The 24,817-nt window shown below is 42.6% G+C and overlaps 1 protein-coding gene across 3 annotated transcripts in view; it reads left to right on the forward strand.

Moving 5' to 3' along the window:
- Positions 1–24,817, forward strand: part of rsrc1 (arginine/serine-rich coiled-coil 1) — a 385,706-nt gene that overhangs the window by 182,695 nt on the left and 178,194 nt on the right. For all 3 annotated transcript variants that reach the window (XM_078209009.1, XM_078209010.1, XM_078209011.1), the window contains exon 7: positions 8,534–8,585. In XM_078209009.1, coding sequence (XP_078065135.1) covers positions 8,534–8,585 — 52 coding nt within the window. The remainder of the gene's footprint in view (positions 1–8,533; positions 8,586–24,817) is intronic.

The raw sequence follows: 24,817 nt of genomic DNA on the forward strand, positions 1-24,817 counted from the left end.
TGAATTTTCTGCAGCTACATGAAAGATCAGCTCAGATGTTCACTGGTGTATTAATTCCAAACGATGGATTGTCTGTCTACATTTATTGGCATAAAATTAAACCTTTTGCTGCTGTGGAAATAAAAATGCCAATCAGGCATGCTGTTCTCATTTGCAGCCATGATATGTTCATGGTTTCAGTAATTTGATCGTGGCTGATGAAAAGCTGACAAGATTTCCACAGTGCCCCATTAGATAAAAGCAGCGTGAAACCACGGGTTAATCTGCAAACAGATTTCCATGCTTATTACTCTAATGATTTCATCATATTTGATGTACCAGGCAGCATAACCATTTCAGCAGCAGCACCATGCTCAGTTTTGATCTCTTCCCTCATTTAATGATGTAGTAATTTAGCTGACCTTTGACCAGTTGCATATCTATTCATAATTGTATGTCATTCTGATGGGGAAATTACTTTAGAGAAACCAAAATATTCATCCTGCTTTCCAAGTCAAAAATAACAAAAGAAATATTGCATTAATTTTCAAATGATGATATTACATTTAGCGCCTGGGCCTCGTATATCAAAATATGAAAAATGCTCAGTTACTGTATGTGCTTAATCTTAATGGTATCTGTGGATGTCAAGGGCATGGAGGAAATTAAATCGGAAAGTGCAGATAGACCTAAGACGATATTATCTACTGATGATTGCAGTTTTGATAGGTATTTTAGTGGATTTCATTTCACAGAATGGTAGAAGATGAGTTAGGTACCAGATTTTCTCATTTTTCTTGTACATGATTTATGTGCGTTCAGTCTAAAACTTTTTACAGACGCGCGGTTACTGGAGATGAGAGCTAAATTAATGCAGTAGGTTTCCATCTCGGCTTCATGCGCAAATGTCAGAGCAACAATCACAGAACAGTCCACATCATTATTCAGAGTTGTTTACATTTAAAATATGTAATGAAATCTGTTCAGAATAATAAGTGGAAATAAAAGTTTGGGACAATTTTAAAGGTCATGAAGTTTGAGAAATGGTGCAAAGCTACAAAATAAAATTGAGCCAATATAAATTACATTATTATGCGCCTACTCTCCTTTAAAGAAACATAGGAATAAATTGCTTTCTGGTGGTAAAACACTTTTGCAGGAGGTCAGCATTTCCCTGTGCCATAGTGGTGCGTGAAGCAACTTAAAGAAATGTTGCTGAAATTGCGTTTTTAATTTTAAACCATTTCTGTTAAGGATCACCATGTAACTATTTTTTGGAAGGAAAGGCTAGGTTTGATGTTGCCTTAGTTCATGAAATTTTGAATAATCTAATGCATTGCTTACCACCAGCAGTGGAGTACATTTGTACAAAATTAACTAATTAACTGGATTTTCATTTGGAATAATTTTGCAGTTTTTAATTTGGCTTCTCATTACTGTGACCATCCAGATTATGAATTAGGTCTTATTTCATTCTTGTATTTCCCGGAGCCTCAATTTGTACTGCTTTAAAAATTGTTGCCCTTTATTCAGAGGATAGGGTGCACAAAGATTTGACTTGTACACAACAATTGCAACAGCCTATTTCATTTTTGTTTAAGATGTATAAAGAAGGCAATTTTAGCATACAGTTGTTCCATACATCAGATGGTTAGAATATAATCATACAGTGCAGATGAGTACAAACAAACTTATGATTTTGTCTGCCTTTCCATTCTTAGAGAATCCAAAAGCGTTTTACATTGTTACTTTTGAAATATTGCAGTTTATCAAATGGTCAGCTTCACATGTGGCTAGTTGCATAGTCTTTCAGTTGTGTTTTGTGCAAGTGTAGTGTGTAAAACCGCTAATCGTATATCATTTAAGATTGGTATCTTATTTCAGTTTTGTGATATACTAACTTGAATTGTGGATTGGCTCCTGTGACACCAGAAGCCCATTTTCTACAATTAATTTTAGAAATCTTTTGAAATAATTGTATTCAGATTGGAGAAACAAAAGGGTGAAAAATATCCACTAATAAGTAGGCAATGTTGTCGTAGAAACTAGTTGTAATTTGTAATTCAGCATGAAGCTGGCCATTTCTCTCTGGACCATGGATTGTTTCTAAACATCTGTTTTACACTAACACGACAGGGATGATCTCTGGGATGAATGTTGAGGTACAATTTTGAGGCATAGTAGAATAAACTTTACCCTGGGCTACACTTGGCTTCATCATGGCTGGTGCTGACAAAAAAACTCATTTTACTCTTGAGAACTAATATTCTTCAATTTGATGAATGCCAACAATTTATATTAATTAAAATATTGTAGTTGTGATCTAATTTTATTGTTGATCTGGTAATTTGTGGTAGAAAATTTCCATTATAATAATTAGATTTGTCATATGTACTATATGCAATTGGCACTCCATTTTCCATGCAAGGAAACTTGCCACCCTTACCCAGTCTGGCCTCCGAGTGACGCCAGACCCGGAGATATTTGTGTCAAACTGAAAATGAGGTTCCAACTTGAAAATAAAGTTTCAACCTGATGAACCTGCAACACCAGTGGGAATTGTATACAATAGATGAAATCCCCCCCCCCCAACCAACCAAGTTCAGATCAAAGTTTTGTGGTCATGTGACATTTGGTCATGAATGATGGCAAGTAGTTAAACAAGTAATGGGAGGAGAAGGCTCCATTCATACCTCATCCTAAATAATTGCAGAAGTGCAAATAACAAGACTAATGCATTTGCAACCCTCTTCAGCCAGAGCTGCTGAGTGGATGAACCAATCTGCCTCCTCCTGAGGTTCTCTCCATCATAGACATCCGAAGCCAATGTGATTCAATCCATGTGATATCAAGAAACTGCTGAGTGCCCTGGATGCTGCAAAGGTTATGGACCCTGACAACATCATGGCTGCAGCATTGAAGACATGGTCTAGAACAAGGTTTTTGAGGGCAAATCATCTCAGTCCCAGGACATTCCACCAGGAGTTCTTCAGGGCATTGTTTTAGACCCAACCACTGTCTGTTGCTTCATCGATGTCCTCGCTTCCATCGTCAGGTCAGCAGTGGGGATTGTTACTGATGATTGTACAGTGTTCAGTTCTGTTCATAATTCCTCAATACCAAGGCACCTACGCCATGTGCAGCAGGGTTGCACTAATAATTTTCAAGTACCATCTGGGCCACACAAATGCCAGGCCATGACATTGTTCAATGAAAGAATCTAACCTCCTCCCCTTGAAGTTCAGTGGTGCTATCATCATTGATTTCCCCATTGTCAATATCTTGGGGGTTGCCATTGATAAGGAACATACCTGGACTTGCCACATTAATACCGTGGCAACAAGAGCAGATAAGAGTCTGGTATTCTGTATTGACTGACCCCCAAACCTTTTCCATCACCTACAAGTGACAGATCAGGAGTGAGATGGGATATTATCCACTTGTTTGGATGCACACATCTCCAAACGCATTCGAGCCAAAGCAGCCTGCTTGATTGGCATCTCTTCCCTCTACCGTTTGTGCTGTGTGTAAGTGTGTGCCACCTGCTATATGCGCTGCAACAACTCAAAATGTTTCTTCAACGTTACCTACCAAATCTGTGACCTCAAGCATCAACGACAAGGGCAACAGGCACGTGGAAACACTACAACCTCCAAGTTCCCCTCCATGTCACCTACTATTCTGACTTGCAAAGCTTTTGCTCTTCCTTCATTGTCACTGGAAAAGAACCTGGAACACCCTCTCTAAAAGGACAGATAGAGAATACCTTTGCCACATAAACTGCAACAGTTCAAGAAGGTGGCTCTCTCGCACCCACTTGACCAATTAGGATGAACAATAAATACTGGCCTTGCTAGCAATGCCCATATTTTACGAACTAATAAACTACTGTACAAAACATTTTAATTATCCCAAATAAAAGCACAATACTATGGATGCTGAAAATCTCAAATAAAAACAGAAAATGCTGGATAAACTCAGCAGGTCTGGCAGCATCTGTGGAGAGAGAAACAGAGTTAATGGATGGAATTTTACAGCTTTGCTCGCCCTGAAACCATAAAATCCCGTCCGAGGTCAACGGATCTTTTATGGTCCGCCTCTTGTCCGTACCGATTCCTGTGGCGGGTGGGCCTGTAAAATTACAGCCAATGTTTCAAGTCTATACATTCTGTAGAAGGGTCATTTGGACTAAAAACGTTTACTCTGTATCTCTCTCCACAGATGCTGCCCGACCTGCTGAGCTTATTCTGCGTTTTCTGTTATTTTTAATTATCAGTCTGGACAATCGATCTGTTTGTTTAGCTTTTCTCTGAGAGTGTGGGCAATTTACAATTTGTACCTGTTTGTCTAAAACTGCATAATGTAAAGGCTCAGTAGCAACACTATAACTTATGTCAGAAGGTTTGGGTTTAAGTCACACTCTTGAGACTGAGCACATAATCTAGGTTGACACTTCAGTGCAATACTAAGGGAGTGCTGTGTTGCTGGAGGCACCAGAACATTATCAAGCAAAATTTGACACAGATGATATTGGAACAGGTGATAACAATCTTTGTCAAACAATTAGTTTTAAGGAATGCCTTAAAGAAGGAAAAGGAGTTAGAGATTTTTAGGGAAGGAATTTCAGAGCTTTGGCCCTTAGCAACACTTGGCTGTCAGTGTTGAAGTGAGTGAAATCAGCAATGCACAAGAGGTCAGAATTGGAGGAGTGCAGTTAGCTTGGAGAGTTATGGAGTTGGAGTAAGGTGCAGAGATCAGGAGGGGTGAGGCTGTGGAGGGATTTGAAAACTAAGTTGAGAATTTTCAAATCAGTGTATTGCTCAATTGGCAGCTGGTGTAGTTGGGCGTGCACAGGGTGGGGGTTGGGGGGGGGGGCTGATAGGCGAACAAGATACTCAGCTATGTATATTCTTCTCTCACGTCCCAGATGTTCTGTCGAGGGTGTCACATTATTTGGGTCTGTAATTTACTTGCAGTGCCAAAGGTTATTGAAGTTAAATGACAAGTAGTGAGGCTAATGGTTTGTTGGCTATAGTTAGTTCTGGTTCAATTGATATGTCTGCTTTCTAACTCCAGCTCTGTTCATTTGTTTTCACTTACTTTACTGTAAGTTTTAAATGTAGTTTTGGTTGATTGTGTATTCTTCACATGCCACATGTAAATTACTTGTTTACATGTATGGATTATAGGAATGCTTTGACCAGAGCAAGAAATGCTTTGAAGATGTAACTGTAAAATTTGTTACATTTAATTTGTGTTTTCTAGCATTTTAATGTGTATTTCAGCATTTCCCAAGTTAATTACAGAGATCAAGGCTAACATAAAAGAGTTACTATTGAGAAATGATGAAGAGCTCTATTGTTTTTCGACTGATGTAAATGATGCTTTGAAGCTGATACCAGTGCAATTCGTGCTCCATCGCTTTTCGGTCTTTTGGCTAAGATCAGGTGTGGTATTGGCAGTCCTGCACTGGGTCAAAGTCAATGAGGTTACACTGAGGCTTCATTTGAAGCAATTTTTTAAAGTGGCACCTAGGCCGTTTGGCTCAGATACAAATGAGATCAAGCCTTGGAGTAAGTGCAATGCCTGCTCCAATCAGGTTGGATCATGTAGATCAAGCCAAAGACAGAAAGAGGCTTGCCTGCCTTGTCAGCTTGGATCTGGAATGTCTCACTTGTTGAGACTTTGAATTGGGCTTTGATTGGATTGAATTGGATATATAAAAAAATCGTGCTCCATTGTTTGGATACGATTGCCTATGTGCAGGAGAGGAGGGTGGACACCTGTCTCAACAGCCTGGGGCAGGAGAAGGTGTTTGATAGAATATCATGCACCTACATGATGGATTTGCTGACCAAAATGGGGTTTGGGGAGGGAATCTGCTATTGGGTCCAACGACTCTACATAAATATCAGTACCACAGTTTCAGTCAATGGGTGGAAATCAAAAAGCTTTCTGTTCAAAGCTGGAGACAGGCAGGCTGTCCTTTCTCCTTTGTCCTGTTTGTGTGTTGTATAGAACCTTTTGTCGAGTCAATCAAGAAGGATCGGGCATAAGAGGAGTGACAATCCCAGGCAGCAGAGGCACTCAGGTCAAAGCCTCACTGTACATGAATGATGTCGCTGTCTTCTGCACAGATCCGATGCTGGTGTGCAGGCTCCTGAATATCTGCGACCAATTTGGATGGTCTTAGGAGCCAAGGTAAATTGTGGTAAGAGTTCTATGGGAACTGGACAGACTAATCCTTTGGCCTTTTAGTTTACCTGAAGCGGCTGGGGATATGATTTGCAGCAGCTGGGGTGTGTGCGCCAAAAACTGGGAGGAGTATATTGCCAAGGAAAAGCAAAAACTGGGCATGTGGAAGCAATGCTCCCACTCCATTGCTGGAAAAGCCTTGTCATCAGGTGTGAGGTACTCTAGGGGTTGGTCTGGCCCATACCCTGAATCTTCACCATAGCAGTCACCTGAGCGATTTTCAAATTCATCTGGAGATCCAAGGTGAACTGTGTCTGAAAGGACACCATGTACAAATCTCTGGATAAAGACGAAAAAAGGAACCCAATGTCGCCTTCATCCTGATGACCACCTTTGTGTGCGGCTGCATCAAGCTGTGTACATCCTTGGTACACAAACACCAAGTGTCATAATATACTGAGCTCCTACCTGTCTCTGGCATTGCGAAGGATGAGTCTGGCTATGTTGTCACAGAATGCTCCAGGTAGTTGGACCGTACCATATCACCTGTCCCTCGTGGAAAAGAGATGGTCGCATGCCTCCTCATGGAAGGTCTGAAGAGAGATGCAGTCGCATTTGTCAAGGTTCATCCCGAGCACCTCTGTGATGCAGGATTCTGTACGGGCTGTTCCCAGGAACATACACCGAGACAAACCTCAACTGCTGCTGGAGGATTATTAACTCGGTGAGAGAAACTCTTTGGTCTGCCTGAAACATGTTGCTCTTCCAGTGCAAAGATTTGTCCTCGACCAAGTGTTGCAGACTAGCACATTCCAAAGTCCTGTATATCACTACCAATTGGTGCAGTTTTAGGTGTTTGAGAGCATGGAGTCCACTCTGAGTTCTTCAAAGAATTGTTCACTTATCCCTCACTCATCATCACATTGCTATTGTTGGAGCTTGTATTGCACAAACTGGTAACTTACATTTCTACATTGTAACCATGACTGCTTTGCAGGTGCAAATTAGTTTTAGTTTATGTTGTGCGGTCGTGAAAGGCACAATATAAATATACGTCTTTCTTAAAAATGTGATTATTATAGCAAGTCTGATCCTCATCTTGCTTTAAGTTACCTGATCTCCACTGGGGTAATGGCAATTAGTTATATCACAAAGGGTTTTTAGCAATCCAGGCTTGAGAAGGGATTGGCCAGAAAGTCTATTCAGTCTATATAACCTATCAATGCATGTAGGCAATTGAGGACATGATCAGGCTTGAGTGTGATAGTTCCCATATTCAAATAGTCCAGTTAATGCTCACTGCCAGGGCTCATACGTGAAAAATGGCTGTTTTGACAAGTTAGAATAGGATTGGAATGTGTCCCTGCAAGGTGCCAGTGTCTCTCGGAGATGAAGGAAAGGAAGAAAATTGGCAGAAATAACAGTATGCCATGTTTGAAAGCATCTCTGTAAACTACCTCTCAGATATTACAGAATACATTTTGATGTTTTTGTCTCTCTAATGTTTCTATGCCCCCAGTTTGTCTCAATAAAACCATTATACAAAATGGTGTATATATTTGCATTACACAAAGTTGCAGAAAGTATAATTTTGATAATACTTGAAGCTGTAGTGTTAAATCTGAGGATTTGTGTGGGGGAGGAGGAGGTTGATGCCTTTGAAGGATTATGCAAATTTGAACATTTCTTTGCTGAATGGGATTGCAAGGAGCTCTGGTGGCACATGTGTATGAACTGACTATGCAAATCCTCAAATAATCTAATGATCCCAAACTACAAAGAATTAAAGCAAAGTTTACATCTTTTTCATTTTTTTGGAACTTTGCTATAATAGATGCAGCACCCAAGCATGCATATGAAAATGAAGAGGATTTTTTGTAACAATTGGTGGGAAGAGTAATTTTTAAGATTTGTAGGATGGGTATTGTATAAAATGTTGGTCACACTACATTTAACTATATTTTGGCAACTTAACATTTTATATTTCATTATGTCTCAGTTATTTGAACAGTGCTGCTGAAAGATGATAGATTTTAAGTAATGTTATACAGAAATTTTGAAATGATAACTGGGAACCATGTTTTACTTGTGTCATGTTTTAACTAGGATGTTTAACGTTGGCCGGTCAATGTTTTCATGGGTGCCTAGTATTCCACTCTGAATCAGAAACTGAGGGTGTTCCACCAGTCATTCAAACTCTTTTTTTTTTGAATGCTGCGTCATTTTGATTACACAAAGAATTGTATATTGTCGTGCACAGTTCTTTTATTTCTCGATGAATGAAAATCCCTTGGACTATCTCATCATTAATACAGAGATCCATTATAAAGGATGTGAGTTTATCTTTGTTGTTTTGCAGCCCCCTGCGGAACAGGCCAAAGCAAGATTACAGTTGGTCCTCCAGGCTGCTGGTAGGTGATGGTATTGAAGTATCATGCACTGTATGAGATTGAATTTCCTTGTACACATAGTGTGTAGATTTTTTCAAACGATAGTTTATATTTTCATTCTGTTCATTATTTTCTTAGTTGTAAAAATAAGCTTTGCCTCACTAAAAATAAAGTAAATGTTTATTTCCATGAAAGCTATTAAGCCCAGACATTTGCTTGCTGAAACCAGATTTTGAAATTGGTCGTTAAATGTTTGGTGCAATTTCTTTCTTTGGCAGATAAGAATTGTTTGTGTTTGCCTGCCAAGTTATTTCAGTTTTTTGAAACTTGGATTCAAATTAAGTTAACATAGACTTGTATGAGTCCTTAATTAGAAACTTGCATTTGCTTGTAAAAGACTGATTAACGATGATGGGTTTTACCAACATATTTCACATTTACTGATCAAGCAAAATGTTCTTACCATCTTCATATGTATATGAGCAAGTATTTTGTTGCCGTTCCTCTAACATTTTGGTGAAACTCAGCTTTCCTTCTGTTACCGATATCGTCTGGTGGCGTGGCAATTTGAACTTAATTGAAGAAGGTAGAACATGTGTGTATGATGGAGAGGTTGAAGAAATAGTTAATAATTATGCACAGAGCAGAATTTGTCTATGTTGCCTGAGAATGATGCACCTTGTTTCAGCTAACAGAGAGCACTGATGGAGACCACCATGCAAGCATGTTCTGTAGACTTAGTAATGTGGAATTTTCTGTGCCACAAAATTATATAATCAAGGCTTAATGCCAGTTTAAGGTGTAAAAATGTTCTTTAATTTTTATGCCTTGTACAGATTACTTGCATTTCTTGTATCAATTTAGTGTAACCTCTGCCAAAACCTTCTGGCACTTAATGACGTGGATCCAAGGCCAATACAAAAGAACTGCTCACGTGAATTCCCTGAATTTACAGGAGCTCAGAACTGGCTGTAAATGCATGCCTCAGATTTATGGCAATTTTTTCCTTGCTAGGTCATGAAGTACTCTCTGTATATTTTAATGCATCTTTATGCCGCGAGAATGATTTGGCATTAAAAACAGAAATACTTCTACGTGTGCTTAATGTACATTGATGCGCGTCAATGAGCACATGGAATCAAGGCTTTAGTATTGAAGGCTTTAATACAGTAACAATGAAACTACTAACACGAATACACCAGTTCAGACTGAAGGGGTCCTGCCGGAGCAGGGGGTCTTATACCCTGCCACCGGAGGCGGGACCCCACTGGAATGTGCCATGGTAACACTTATAACAGGTAAACACCCTAACCCAACAACATAGTACAACCCCCACAGTAATAACACCCTAGCCCAACAGTAACATGGTAACAAACCCCAGTGGTGAACCAACGATGGTTCACCACATTCACCCCTCCTTTAAGAACAAAAGGTGGCGGGGTGGACGAAAACAGACAATAACAAAAAAAAAATCACAGGATTCACAAGTCCAGACGGTCTGGAGGATCGCACCGACGCTGCGATCTCCTCAACACCGGTTGCGAAACCGGAGCAGATGCTTGTAGTGGTTCTCTCCAAGTAACGTGTGGCTGTCCCCTCAAGGACTCCCGGGCCGGCCGGCCCTGGTGAGGCGATGGTGCAGGGGATCCTGGAACGTTTGGTGGTAGTGGTGGTGGTGGTGATGATGGTGGCGCCGATCTCCGAGTCTCAGGCAAGCTGTACATGGGAGTAAAAGTGTTATGCACTGGTCCCGGTGCTGACCGCGCCACGTCTGGGGAAGTAATGAGGAGTAGTGGATTTGTGACTGGGGGAATAGGAGCGACAGGGGTTGCTACGTCCCCTGCGGGCGCCAGGTCTCTAATGGAGACAGTGTCCTCTCGCCCGTCAGGATATGCCACATAGGCATACTGAGGGTTGGCGTGGAGGAGTTGGACCGGTTCGACCAAGGGGTCGGACTTGCGAGCCCTCACATGGCGCCGCAGAAGGACGGGTCCTGGGTACGTCAACCAGGCTGGCAATGAGGTCCCCGAGGACGACTTCCGAGGGAATGAGAACATCCTCTCGTGGGGAGTAGCATTGGTTGCCGTACACAGGAGGGAGCGGATAGAATGGAGCGCATTTGGAAGGACCTCCTGCCAACGGGAGACTGGAAGGCCCCTGGATTTCAGTGCCAGTAGGACAGCCTTCCAGACTGTAGCATTCTCCCTTTCCACCTGTCCGTTACCCCTAGGGTTGTAGCTCGTGGTTCTACTAGAGGCAATCCCGAATGAGAGCAGGAATTGCCTCAAGTCGTTGCTCATGAACGACGAGCCCCTGTCGCTATGAATGTAGCAGGGGTACCCGAACAGGGTAAAAAGTTCACTGAAAACCTTGATGACGGTGGCAGTTGACGTGTCCGCACAGGGGAAAACAAACGGAAACCGGGAATATTCGTCTATTATATTGAGAAAATAGACATTCCGGTCCGTTGAGGGAAGGGGGCCCTTAAAATCCACACTCAGCCTCTCAAAAGGGCGAGTGGCCTTGACCAAATGTGCCCGGTCTGGTCGATAAAAGTGTGGTTTGCATTCTGCGCAAATCCGACAGCTTCTAGTTACTGACCTGACCTCCTCCACCGAGTAGGGCAGGTTGTGGGCTTTGATGAAGTGGTAGAGTCTGGTGACTCCAGGATGACACAGATCATTGTGGAGAGCCTTCAAGCGGTCCTCCTGCATGATGGCGCATGTTCCGCGCGAGAGGGCATCCGAGGGCTCATTGAGCTTCCCTGGACGATACATAATATCGTAATTATAGGTGGAGAGCTCAATTCTCCACCGCAAGATCTTATCGTTCTTGATCTTGCCCCTCTGCGTGTTATTGAACATAAACGCCACGGATCGTTGATCCGTGATCAGGGTGAACCGCTTACCTGCCAGGTAATGGCGCCAGTGTCTGACTGCCTCCACAATGGCCTGAGCCTCCTTTTCCACCGCTGAGTGCCGAATCTCTGGGCCTTGAAGGGTGCGGGAAAAAAACGCGACGGGCCTGCCTGCCTGGTTTAGTGTGGCGGCTAGGGCGAAGTCAGATGCATCACTCTCCACCTGGAAAGGGATGGATTCATCCACCGCGTGCATCGTGGCTTTCGAGATGTCGCTTTTCAAAACCTTGAAGGCCAATTGGGCCTCCGGCGTAAGTGGGAAGGTCGTGGACTTAATGAGCGGACGAGCTTTGTCCGCGTAGTTGGGGACCCACTGTGCATAATACGAAAAGAACCCGAGGCATCTCCTCAGTGCTTTCGTGCTAGCGGGCAAGGGAAGTTCAGTGAGTGGGCGCATACGGTCTGGATCAGGGCCAATGACCCCGTTTTCCACCACGTATCCGAGGATGGCTAACTTACGCGTACGGAATACGCACTTCTCCCTGTTATAGGTCAGATTCAGGCGAGATGCAGTGCGCAGAAAGTGTTGGAGATTCGTGTCGTGGTCCTGCTGGTCATGGCCGCAGATGGTGACGTTATCCAGGTACGGGAAGGTAGCCCGCAACCCATTCTGGTCCACCATTCGGTCCATAGCACGCTGGAAGACCGAGACCCCATTGGTGACACCAAATGGAACCCTGAGGAATTGGTATAGACGACCATCCGCCTCAAAGGCCGTATATTGTCGGTCCTCTGGGCGGATGGGGAGTTGATGGTAGGCGGACTTAAGGTCTATGGTAGAAAACACTCGGTACTGCGCAATCTGATTGACCATATCAGAAATGCGCGGGAGAGGATACGCATCCAGCAGCGTGTATCTATTAATGGTCTGACTATAGTCGATGACCATCCGAGGTTTGTTCCCGCTTTTGACTACCACGACCTGCGCTCTCCACGGACTAGCACTGGCCTGTATGATCCCTTCCTTGAGGAGCCGCTGAACCTCAGATCTAATAAAGATCCGGTCCTCAGCGCTGTAACGCCTACTTTTAGTAGCGATGGGCTTGCAGCCAGGTACCAGATTTTTAAAAAGGGATGGTGTCGTGATCTTCAGGATGGATAGATTGCACGCGGGGCGCTTTGGGCAATTTGGAGGCTGCGGCTGATTCCCTACTGCCAGTGAAGGGAGTGGCCCACCGTACTGTAGGATCACACTCTTCATGTGGACCATAAAGTTTAGTCCGAGGATAATTGGCGCGCAAAGGTGAGGTAGCACAAGGAGCCTGAATTGCTCGTAAACTGTGCCCTGTACCTCAAGAGTTACCATACATCGTCCTTGGATCGGTACAGACCGGGACTGTGATGCCATGGAAATTGTCTGTTTGGCAGGGAGAACCCGGAGTCCACACCTTTTAGCAGTTTCAGGGTGTATGAAACTTTCGGTGCTCCCACTGTCAAACAGACAATTCACAGTTCTGCCACTAACCTTTACCTCCATCATAGAATGTTCCAGTCTGTAATGCCTGGTCTGATCCAGAGAGATCGACGCCACCGTTGGCCCCTGGGCGTCACTGCATGCTGCCGATGTGGATGCTGAGGACCCCTGCTGGTCGCTCCTAGTCGTCGTGGACCATGATGGCCGCCCCCATGAATCGCACGTGGGCGAGGGCGCCAAGCGCAGCGACTCCTGGTGGTCTTCCTCCTCCTCTGTTTGCCACGATGGCGCCGTCCTGAGATCGCACGTGGTCGGACCTCGTGGGTACTGCAACGCCGAAAGAGATGGTCTCCGTTCTGGAGGGTTACAAACTGCACTGCCGTTTTTAGGTCTGGACCTACAGACTTTGCCGTAGTGGCCTTTTTTACCGCACTGGCTGCAGATTGCCGTTCTTGCCGGACACTGTTGCCGTGGATGCTTGGCCCCACCGCAAAAATAGCATCGCTGGCCACCTGGAGCTGCCGCCGTCGTCGAATCGATCTGGGAGCGCGGGTTCGCGGGGCGAGGAGGGAGCAGAGCTTGCTCCAACCACGTTGACTGCACGTGGTCCTCGGGGTACAGCGCCAAGCTCTTCGACGCCGCCTCCAACCTCGCGGCCATCCCCATTGCCTGGGTCAAGTTGAGTTTCCCCTTTTCTAGTAATTTAAGCCTGATGTACGAGGACCCTACCCCTGCTACGAACGCGTCTCGGGCGAGGTCGTACATGTACTGCTCGGCGGAGACGTCCTTACAGTCGCAACCCCTGGCAAGCTGCAGGAGCTCATTGGCATAATCCTCTATGGTTTCGCCCGACTGCCGACGTCGTGTAGCGAGGAGGTAACGAGCATGTATCTCGTTGGATGGCGTAATGTACCTATTCTTTAGGAGCTCGACGGCACCCTGGTAAGTGGGAGCTGCACGAATGGCTAGGTAAATCGTGTCGCTTACCCTCGCGTGGAGGACCTGGAGTCTATCACTGTCCGTAGTGATAGCTACCGAGGCTGCCAGGTAGTCCTCAAAGCACTTCCACCAATGGTCGAATGTGTTAGCTGCACCGACCGCACGTGGGTCCAGTGTCAGACGATCCGGTTTTAGAATCTGTTCCATACTCTCTGTTTACTGTATTAAATTGATGCGCGTCAATGAGCACATGGAATCAAGGCTTTAGTATTGAAGGCTTTAATACAGTAACAATGAAACTACTAACACGAATACACCAGTTCAGACTGAAGGGGTCCTGCCGGAGCAGGGGGTCTTATACCCTGCCACCGGAGGCGGGACCCCACTGGAATGTGCCATGGTAACACTTATAACAGGTAAACACCCTAACCCAACAACATAGTACAACCCCCACAGTAATAACACCCTAGCCCAACAGTAACATGGTAACAAACCCCAGTGGTGAACCAACGATGGTTCACCACATACATAAATAATGATTTGTTGGCTTGAAATTTTAATTTTCATGCCTAAAAAGGGATATGGTGTTGGTTCAGCACTGTCCTTGGGCTGAGATTTGTTACAATGATTTCCACATTTCACACAGTTTTTCCATTCTGGCATATGTTAGTTAGATTCTCAGAAAATGTTGGCATAACTCGCCTCTGGGAAGATCACAGTACATTTTTATGTAACTTGCTGGTTACATTGTTTTTCAAGAATCTCCAGGCCATTAACATGTGTTGACTAATTTTAAAATAAAATGCCTGGGTGTTGCAAGGAGAGTGGAGGCAAGTTATGTTGTATTACTGCTTGTCTGTTACTCTGTATCTTTCTCAATAAATTATCTGTATGAATATTTTAAAATGACTGTTAAATTTTCATTGGAATTTATGAGAGATTAGTGGCAACTATTTATACTGTATTGATATATCTGTAAATTTGTCACATTGACAACCTAATCTTTACTGTGTTAGGTACAAATTTGGACTTAATCAGGCAGTTAATTCTTAACTTGAATGCACCATTGGGAAACATGAAGGTTAGTTTTTATTTGTTTCTGAATTATAGATGTCGTTATAAAGTCCAGCATTATTGCCCATCCCTGATTTCCCTCAAGAAAAGTGATAGTGAGCCACCTCTTTGAATCCCTACAGTTAATGTGGTGAAGGTACTCCTACAGATTGTTAGATGGGGAATTTTTGGACTTTTGACCCAGCAGCATTGATGTAATGGCAATCTATTTCCAACTCAGGATGTGTGTTACTTAGAGGGGAAGTTTGAGGTGGGCCGTTTTCCCTCACTCTTGCTGCCCTTGTCATCGGTGAGTTTGGAAGTTGCTGTCAAAGAAACCTTGGAGGGTTGCTGTAGTACATCTTCTATGGGGTGCACACGGCAACCACAGTGCACTGGTGGTGGATAGAGCAAATGCTTAAAATGTTAGATGAGGTGCCAATCAAGCAGACTACTTTGGCTTGTATGGTCTCAGGCTTCTTGAGTATTGTTGGAACTGCACACAGGAAAGTACACAGTCTTTCATTACACTCCTGAATTGTGCCACGTAAATGGTAGAAAGGATATAGGGAGTAAGGAACTTGTCACAGAATGCCCAGCCTCTGACTTCTCTTTTAACCACAGTTTTTATTTGATCAGTCCACTTAAGTTGCTGGTCAATGGTAATCCCTCAGATGTTGATGGTGGAGGATTTGATCATGGCAATGCTGTTAAATGTCAAGGGAAGATGATTAGGCTATTTTTGTTGGAGAAAGTCTTTTCTGGCACTTGTTTAGCATGAAACTTACATGCAAATCATCGGATGCTTGAATGTTGTCCAGCAGGTGGGCATAGTCATCAGTTTAATCAGAATTGTGAATGTACTGTACAATTCATTATCAGTGAATATCCCTACTTCTGATCTTATCATAATGGGAAGGCCACTGATGAAGTGGCTGAAGATGGTTGAACCTTCGATACTATCCTGGGGGACACCTGCATGATGTTCTGGAGTGATGATTCGTCTGCAGTGACTGTAACTATGTTCCCTTGACTAGGTATGACTCCAACCTAATTCCCCATTGAATTCAATTTTACGAGGAGTCCCTGATGCCACATTCTGCTAACTGCTGCCTTGATGTCAAGGGCAGTGGCTCTCGCACCATCTCTGGAACCCAGCTTTTTTGCTCTTGTTTGGACCAAGCCTGTAATGAAGCTGGGAGCCAAATGATCCTGGTAGAACCCAAACTGAGTAGCAAATAGTTTATTGGTGTGTAGGTGGAGCTGATATCATTGTCCCTGACACCACCTCACCTTGCTGCTGATTGACAGTAAACTAATGAAGAGGTAAGGAACTGATGTCCTGCTTTTTGTGGGCATTGCATACCTCAGCAATTTCCTACTATGTTGGGTAGGTGCTGTACTGGACAGCTTGTCTAGAGGTGAGGCTCATTTTGGAACACAAATCTTCCAGTACTATAGCTGAATTGCTGTGTCCAGTGCATTTCCTGTTTCCTGAAATCTCACAATCTGAATCAGATTGGCTGAAGGCTGGCATCTGTGATGTTGACACTTCAGGAGGAGGCTATGATGGTTTATGCATTTGGCTCTTCTGGCTGAAGATGATTGCGAATGTTTCAGCCTTGTCTTTTGCACCCCTTTGCTGGCCTCTGCCATTATTGAAAATTGAGCTGTTCATGCAGCCGCCTCCTCTTGTAAGTTGTTTCATTGTCCACCACTATTCATGAAAGGATGTAACAGGACTGGAGGGCTTGGATCTGCTCCGTTGCTCTATCTATTGCACGCTGCTTCTACTGTTTAACATAGATATCGTCTTGTCGTACCTTCACTGGATTGGCACCAAATGTTTAACTATGTCTGGTACCTCCTACCATGCTGTTTGACCCACCTTATTGAATGAGAATTGGTCACCTGACATGATGGTAATGGCAGAGTCGGCGATATCAGGGCCATGAGGTTACAGATTGCCGATGATCCCAATGCCTCATGGAGTGCCCAGATTTGAACTACTAAATTGTTCTGAATCTATCCTATTTAGCACGGTAGTAATGCCTTACTGCACAGAGTGAAGACAGGACTTGTCTCAATAAGGCCTGCATGCTACTCATTCCTACTGATACTATCATGGACAGATGCATTTGCGACAGGTGGAGTGGTGGCGACAAGATTAAGGAATTGTTTGTGTTTTTCCTCACCGCTGCAGTCTGGCAACTAAAATGAAATCTGATTTTTTTTTAAAGGGCTTATTGTAGAGAAAACCTAGCATTACAAATATAATACAGAACATAGCATTTATGTTTGCATTTTTCTCATTGTTCAGATACTCTAAATAATATAGCATTTATTAACCCTGATTGTAATTTGGGGATTTTCACTCAAACTCTGGGTTATTTTAAAGCCGGTTTATTCTTCACCATTATCTTTATACTACTGTCAGGATCTATTTTTATTGTTTACACATTTTGTCTGAACAGATAAAAATGCTATAGTTCTGTACAATTTGCATCCAGTTTAACCTGACAAGTATTTGAATCATTTTTGCTCCAATAAACTTTTATACCCCTTTAACCTGTGGTGCATTGAGCACTGCCCTACTCTCAATCACCAACAGGTATTCAGGTTTCTAATTCAACCTGCTTATCTCTTCCAGACTCGCTCAGTTTTTTTTGTAAGGACAACTTTTGCATATCCTTTTACCTGTGGATATCTCTGTTCTCACCATCCCACAGTATCTTTCCTATTTTCACTCTGCTCTTTTCCCTCTGTCTAAAAAAGTTGTGCCTTATTTTCTTGCTCACCTCTTTCTGTGCACCTCTTCTTGCTGGAGCTTCATTTCAGCCAATAGCTAGGAACACCACAGATTCTTAATGTTACCATTTCTAATTCCCTGCTTACCTGGCTGTCAATCCAGGGATTTGGGGACAAATAAAATGGCTGCGATTCTTTGGATCCCAATATTGCAAACCTCATGCTAATGTTGATTTTCAGTTGCAGCTATATGAATCCATGTCTTTCCTCTTCATTTCCAAGTATATTTACAGCTGCAAGCACATTTGGGCCGCTTTTCAAAAATGATCTGCAGATTTATTTTTGTTCTGTATTTTTTATGTATAATTGTCAGAGAGCTATCTTTAGTACAGAAAGGTATCAAAAAAACATTTCATACCACTACTCCTGCATTTTTTTGTGGACCACACACTTCCCAGAAACCATGTGAGAAAAAAGGCATGAATTACAAACTTGGCATGATTGAATCTTGTATGCTTACTTTGTGTTCCCCTGACAACGTAGAAGCAAAGCTAAAACCATATTTATATCATGTTGGTTCTATCACTATTCAGTTGAATTTGCTTTATTTTTTGGCAGAAAAGATTTTATGCAAAATGTACCTGTAACATTCAAAACTGAGGGACAGAGACTGAAGTGATCAGGAGACATATTGCCCACTGCCAATCCCCTATTTTTTTGTATATGGTGACATGAGGAAAAATCTTTCCATGCAGCATGTGTTTAGTATCTGGAATACACTGCCTGAGGGTGCGATGGGTGCAGGGTCAGTTGAGATTTTGAAAAGAGAATTGGACCATTATCTGAAAAGGGAGAATTTTGCAGGCTGTGGAGAAGAGGTAGGTGAATTGTTCCTTCAGAAATCCAGCACAGACACGATAGGTCCTATGGCCTCCTCCTGTGCTTTTAACCATTCTATGATTCTATATTTATATATCTGATTATATTGAGCACTTGTGTTTCTGCAGCTCTCTAGTGTCTGTCTCAAGCCAAAGCTTACAAGGTCCTGATGCTGGACAACAACATTGAGGAATGTGGTTCATGCCAAAATCATCTTCAACGTGTCTCTCAAGGACATATTGAAGATCAGGTTTTGTGACGAGGAACTAATTGCAGCAATGTGACTACTTAGAGATCTGTTCTTGATGATCAACCCAGTCCTCTGCTGAGAACCCACCCCATCTAGAAAGACTTCTGGAGATGTAGCCTTTCACCCTGCGGAAGCCAAGCTTTCAGACCTTGCTTTTTGTTGCTTGCAGTCTTGCAGCTTCTGTGACAGCCGACCTGATCCTTGTCTGCTGGCTCGTTTTCCTCAAGTTTGGGTTTTTTTAACCACAGCATTGATGTATGTTACCAGAAAACCAGGTGATGAAGGATAGGAATTGAGTCAATCTTTACATACTTTAAGCATTTATTTACAGATACACTTAATGAACACGCATCACTTAACCCAAATCACCCTGACCCAAACCCACATTTTCAGTCTGTTCCTATTTATAGGAGCACAAGTGAATTCCCAATTAACAACTTGGACCATTTACTCCCAGAATAATGTTGGTTTGTCATTTACTTACTACAGTAAAATCTCTGTTATCCGGCATACTATGGGAGTGGGACGTGCCAGATAATCAAATATACCTGAATATACCTGTTAACTGAAATTTAAGGTGAGTTCCACATTTTTATCCAATCAGAACATTCCAGGGTGCTCATTCAGGGGGTGTTGGGGTCTCGAGAGGTGATGGAGCGTGTGGATCAGGTGATTGGAGCGTGTGGATCAGGTGAATGGAGCGTGTGGATCAGGTGAATGGAGCGTGTGGATCAGGTGAATGGAGCGTGTGGATCAGGTGAATGGAGCGTGTGGATCAGGTGAATGGAGTGTGTGTTACAGGTGAATGGAGCGTGTGGATCAGGTGAATGGAGCATGTGGATCAGGTGAATGGAGCGTGTGGATCAGGTGATTGGAGCGTGTGGATCAGGTGAATGGAGCGTGTGGATCAGGTGAATGGAGCGTGTGGATCAGGTGAATGGAGCGTGTGGATCAGGTGAATGGAGCGTGTGGATCAGGTGATTGGAGCGTGTGGATCAGGTGAATGGAGCGTGTGGATCAGGTGAATGGGGCGTGTGGATCAAGTGAATGGAGCGTGTGGATCAGGTGATTGGAGCGTGTGGATCAGGTGAATGGGGCGTGTGGATCAAGTGAATGGAGCATGTGGATCAAGTGAATGCACCGAGGGGAGATGGTGCTGCAGAGCAGTGGGAGGCTAAGATCAGAGCGAGGGCAAGTGGCCAATCAATATTACTAGTGAGTTTGATATATCCAATCAGAAAACCGACCCAACCCCAGAATTCCAGTTAATGGAGAATTCGGGTTGGGAGAGGGATGAGAAATCTTACTGTCACGGTTTTATTTACCTTGCTATCACTCCTCTTATACATAATTTAGTGCTGATCTTATATCACTTTTGAAGCAGGCTTTTGTACAAAGCAAGAATTGGATATTGACTGCAATTACTGTTACTATAGACACAGTTCCCCATTTTAAAAAATTATATAGTTAGGTTTAGATGAAATGCTGACCAGAATATTCTCTTTTCAGTGTTAACTCCCTGATAATCCCCTATGTTCTCGGCAGCTGAAGACTGTCCCATGTTTGGTGAGCAATTCCCAATTTTCGGGCAGCTGGACATGTGAGAATAATTTGAGCATTAGCAACAGCATCCAGAGCAGCTGAGTACAGCAACATCAGCATTGGCAGTGGAGTGTACTGTCCTGTCAAGCACCTTTGTAAAGTAGCAGTAATTTATTGTGCAATCATTTGCTGATTTGATGACGTTGGAAATCAGGAATTGACATGGCTGCAAAGGCGAAAGAGGATCGATATGCGTATCACAAGATAATTGGCAGATAGATACAAAGTGACAGGGACTTGGGTTGTACTGATTCTCTGTCTGAGTACTGATGTCTTCCAGTCTCTTTTGGACCTGCTGAGACCTCATCCTGGGCTCGGCATGTTTTTCACTTCTTTTCTTGTTCCCTTGTTATGGTATCTGTCCCACTGTGTTCAGGCTGCCGTAACTGGCGAGCAAAAGATAATTGCTTACACATGCATAAAGGCCTCTTGGGTGGCATACTATTGGCAAACTGGCACCTATGGAACTGTAGCCGGCAAGGAGTTAATCCCTCCAAGAGGAAGAAAATAATGTATGAAAGAAATGAAACATTTCATTAACCATGCATATCGCTTTCACAAAATACAGCTAATTTTCTGTCTCCTTGACAATGAATTGTGGTGAATTTGACACTTTGACATTATCTCAGAAAACTAGGTGGATTCTTTTTTGCAAGTTACTATACATGATCGATATTTTATTTTCATTTTTACCTTATAAAGAAATTGTCTAATTATTATTTATAAAAGCGATTGATATGAGCAAAATGAAAACATTTCGATTAAAACTTGGCAACTGATTGCATTACATGTTTAGATCACCATATTGGCTGAACTTTCAATGCAGATATGCTTTCATTGCCGTCCTCCCACCCCCCCCCCCCCACACACAAAAAAAACACTAAAGCAATAGAATTGTTTCATGGTTCAAATTGTATATATAACTTGGAGTACCTTTAATATATTTTTGAAATGTATAATTATAAAGTAGATGTGACGGTTGTGAGCTGAATGGTACAATTTGTTTAATTTGCACAGAGCTGTCAGCATTTATTTCTTAATCTTACTCTCCAAAATATGATAAAGCTACTATGGGTTATATATCATTCCAGTCTTGAATCTGTGTGATTCAAATGAAATATATAGTGCGTGGCACCTTATTTTTAGAGTGAAAAATTGAAGGAGAGAATAGATCACACGCAATCCTGGTGGAAAACAGGAACCTGTTTCTATTGAAAAAGATTATTTTCTATTTGAATTTCACTTTTGTAACCTTATTTTAAAGAGTGTGGTTGACAATTCCAGCAATGCAGAGCATATTCATATGTCATTATTTAATTTTACTCGAGTTAAAAAAGCAATGTTTCTTTCAGCAGTTAGCAAACAGTCATTGATAGCTAAGCAATAATCAAAGTGTATTTAGAGCTATAATATTTATGGTTGGTCATAGCTGTTTTACTTAAAACCATTCAAAATTCAATAGACGTCAATATGTGGTAGTTGTTCAAAGCACCAATTTGTGAAGCCGTTTAATTTTGATCCAAATTGCATTGATAGCAAAGTAGATCAAGATAGTTTGTTTTTATTTGATTAAAAATGCTCTGACTTTCAAGGAACTTAAGTTGTGTTGCATGATGCGCAGGATGTTTTGATTTTGGTAATTAAATAAATCTTACAGTGCAGTAAATGGCAGTTAATGAGAATCTTGTTATGAGGTGCATTACTTGGAAGCAAACATTGAGAATGTTTTTAAGGATGCATTTGCTCAGACACATAACATTCAATTAGCAATTGATAATGGGAAATACTGGTGAGTTGCAAGTACACTTTGGACTGTGGTGGCTACTTTAAAGGCATAATTTAGTAGGATCTAATCCAAAGAACAAAATAACGTTAATTGAATGCAGTTAACTTGTTATTTGCAACTTATATCACAACAGGACATAATATGGATCGTATGATTATTTAGGTTTTTGCATAATCACCTATTATGCTGACATTCAATAGATGCAGCCCTAAGAAACCTATTTCTCAGACGAGTTTCTAATAAGATCAAAGGCCATAACAGGGCATGTTATTGCTCTACAGAAGCAATTGATGTATTTTTAGGTTGGAATCAACTGCAGCTACTAGTTTCAGATCAGCATCTGCAGAGTAAGATGTGCAGCTTTGACTTGTGCAGAATTTGCTTTTGTGTGGGGCAAAGTTTTAATGTCGTCAGAGCGCAGAGAATTTCTACTTTCTCCCAGCATTGAGAAAAGTGTTCGGAAAGTGTCTGAAAATGTTGAATTGGCAGTCAAAATGCTGGACCTGCACTGCACCTGATCAGGATCAAAGCAGCCTCCTAGATTTAGTGTGTGTAGGAGTCAGATTGTTACTTGACACCTTTGTTTCAGTTACATTTGCATCATTGTCTGTCTGAAACGGCTTTCTATCGATGAAAAAAATGGCAGTTTAACGGTGTTCTTAATGAATAGAGACAACTGGGAGAAGCTTCCTTGTCGTGATAAGCTTCTTTTTTCGTCATAGACTGTGAGATCACTCTCTCCCATTTTTTAATATTCCACATGATGAAAAAGTGGCAAGCATTATATATTTTCAAGATTAATGTTCCCTTATTGGGAAGAGGAGTCTCATGTTTACAGCAGTCATTTGAAACATGAGCTACAAACCAATAGCACAATGTAGTTTCTGTCCTTGAAATATACTTCCTCAAACTTAAAACAAGAATTTATATTAATGTGATACATTTCACAATCTCTGGTCAACCAAAGTGCTTCACAACCAATAAATAATTTTTGAAATGTCACTTTTCAGCAAATTGCATACAAGTCTCCACAAATAACAAATGAAGTAATTAACCTGTTAATGGTAGTAGGAGTGGTTCAGTGTTATTGGTCAGGATACCTGGGGGACTCTGCTGTCTCTTGATCAGTGTTGTAGGATCTTTCAGGTGCACCCCAATTTATTTATTGTTGGGATGGTAGGCCATTGTTTATTCAACCATTCCTAGTTCCCTCTGAGATTGTCAAGATTCAGTCACTGAGTATGTGGCCGGAATGTGATGGGTTGGATTTTTAGTGTGGCAGTGTTCAATTTTTTTTCTAGTGTTCATCCACAGATTATGGTATTTATTAAATTCACTTTCTTAATTTGCCGAAGAGAAGATAAGGGGTGACACGGTGGCACTGTGGTTTGCACTGCTGCCTCACCACCCCAGGGACACGGGTTCAGTTCCTGGCTTGGGACATGGTCTGTGCGGAATCTGCACATTCTCCCCATATCTGCGTGGGTTTCCTCTGGGTGCTCCAGTTTCCTCCCACAGTCCAAAAGATATGCTGGTTTGGTGCATTGGCCATGCTAAATTCTCCCTCCGTGTACCTGAACAGGCATCGGAGTGTGGCAACTAGGGGATTATCACAGTAACTTCATTGCCGTGTTAATGTAAGCTTACTTGTGACACTAATAAATCAACTTTAAGATAAACTTACAACTTTGGGGTTGCTGATCCAGTATTATAAACCTAAGATTCCTCTAAGAGACAGCTCTCGTGGAAATGCAGCCCTCTCTCAGAAGTGTCTGTTTAACATGGGTGATGTGCTCAAAGCCTTGTTGTGGAGGTGGTGGGTAGCTAAAATACGCAACAGTTTGACCAGCTGACAGTGCTATCACTGAGTCAAATTGACACTTCACCTGCAAGATCAATATAGTTTTACATTGAGTCCTATGTGAACAAATGCTGAAAATCAGAATCAAAGCAAAACATTGCTGCAAGAACACAAGGTCAGCCATCAACTAATATGAGAAAAAGAAAGTCAACATTTCGGCTATTGCTTTCCCCTTTCAGATACCAACAGATCGGTAATGTATTTTAAATAATTTTACTTTTATTGTTGTTGTTTCATGTTGGATTATCTGTACTTTGTACTTCTTGGAGCTCAAAACAGAAAAGTAAGATCCATAACGGGATTTTCTAGAACCCTACCCCCACTGCAGCGTGTTTTGGCTGCTAGTGGGATCTGGTCCAGCCGAAGTCCACAGCATTTTGTGTGGCTCGGCCATCCCACCACAGGGACCAGAAGAGGGGCAGCACGGTGGCACAGTGGTTAGCACTGCTGCCTCACAGCGCCAGGGACCTGGGTTTGATTCCCTGCTTGGGTCACTGTCTGTATGGAGTTTGCACATTGTCTCCATGTCTGCACGAGTTTCCTCCAGATGCTCTGATTTCCTCCCACACTCCAAAGATTTAAGATTAGGTGATTGGCCATGCTAAATTGCCCCTTGGTGTTGAGGACTAATTAGGGTAAATGCATGGGGCTATGGGGATAGGGTTTGGGTGGGATTGAGGTCGGTGCAGACACAATGGGCCGGATGGCCGCCTTCTGCACTGAAGGATTCAATGATTCTATGAAGATCCTGCCAGCGGGAAGTGCCAGAAAATCCCACCCCATTTCCAAGTTAAGAGCAAATCT

The sequence above is a fragment of the Mustelus asterias genome, chromosome 3, assembly GCF_964213995.1.
Source record: "Mustelus asterias chromosome 3, sMusAst1.hap1.1, whole genome shotgun sequence".
Lineage (NCBI taxonomy): Eukaryota > Metazoa > Chordata > Chondrichthyes > Carcharhiniformes > Triakidae > Mustelus > Mustelus asterias.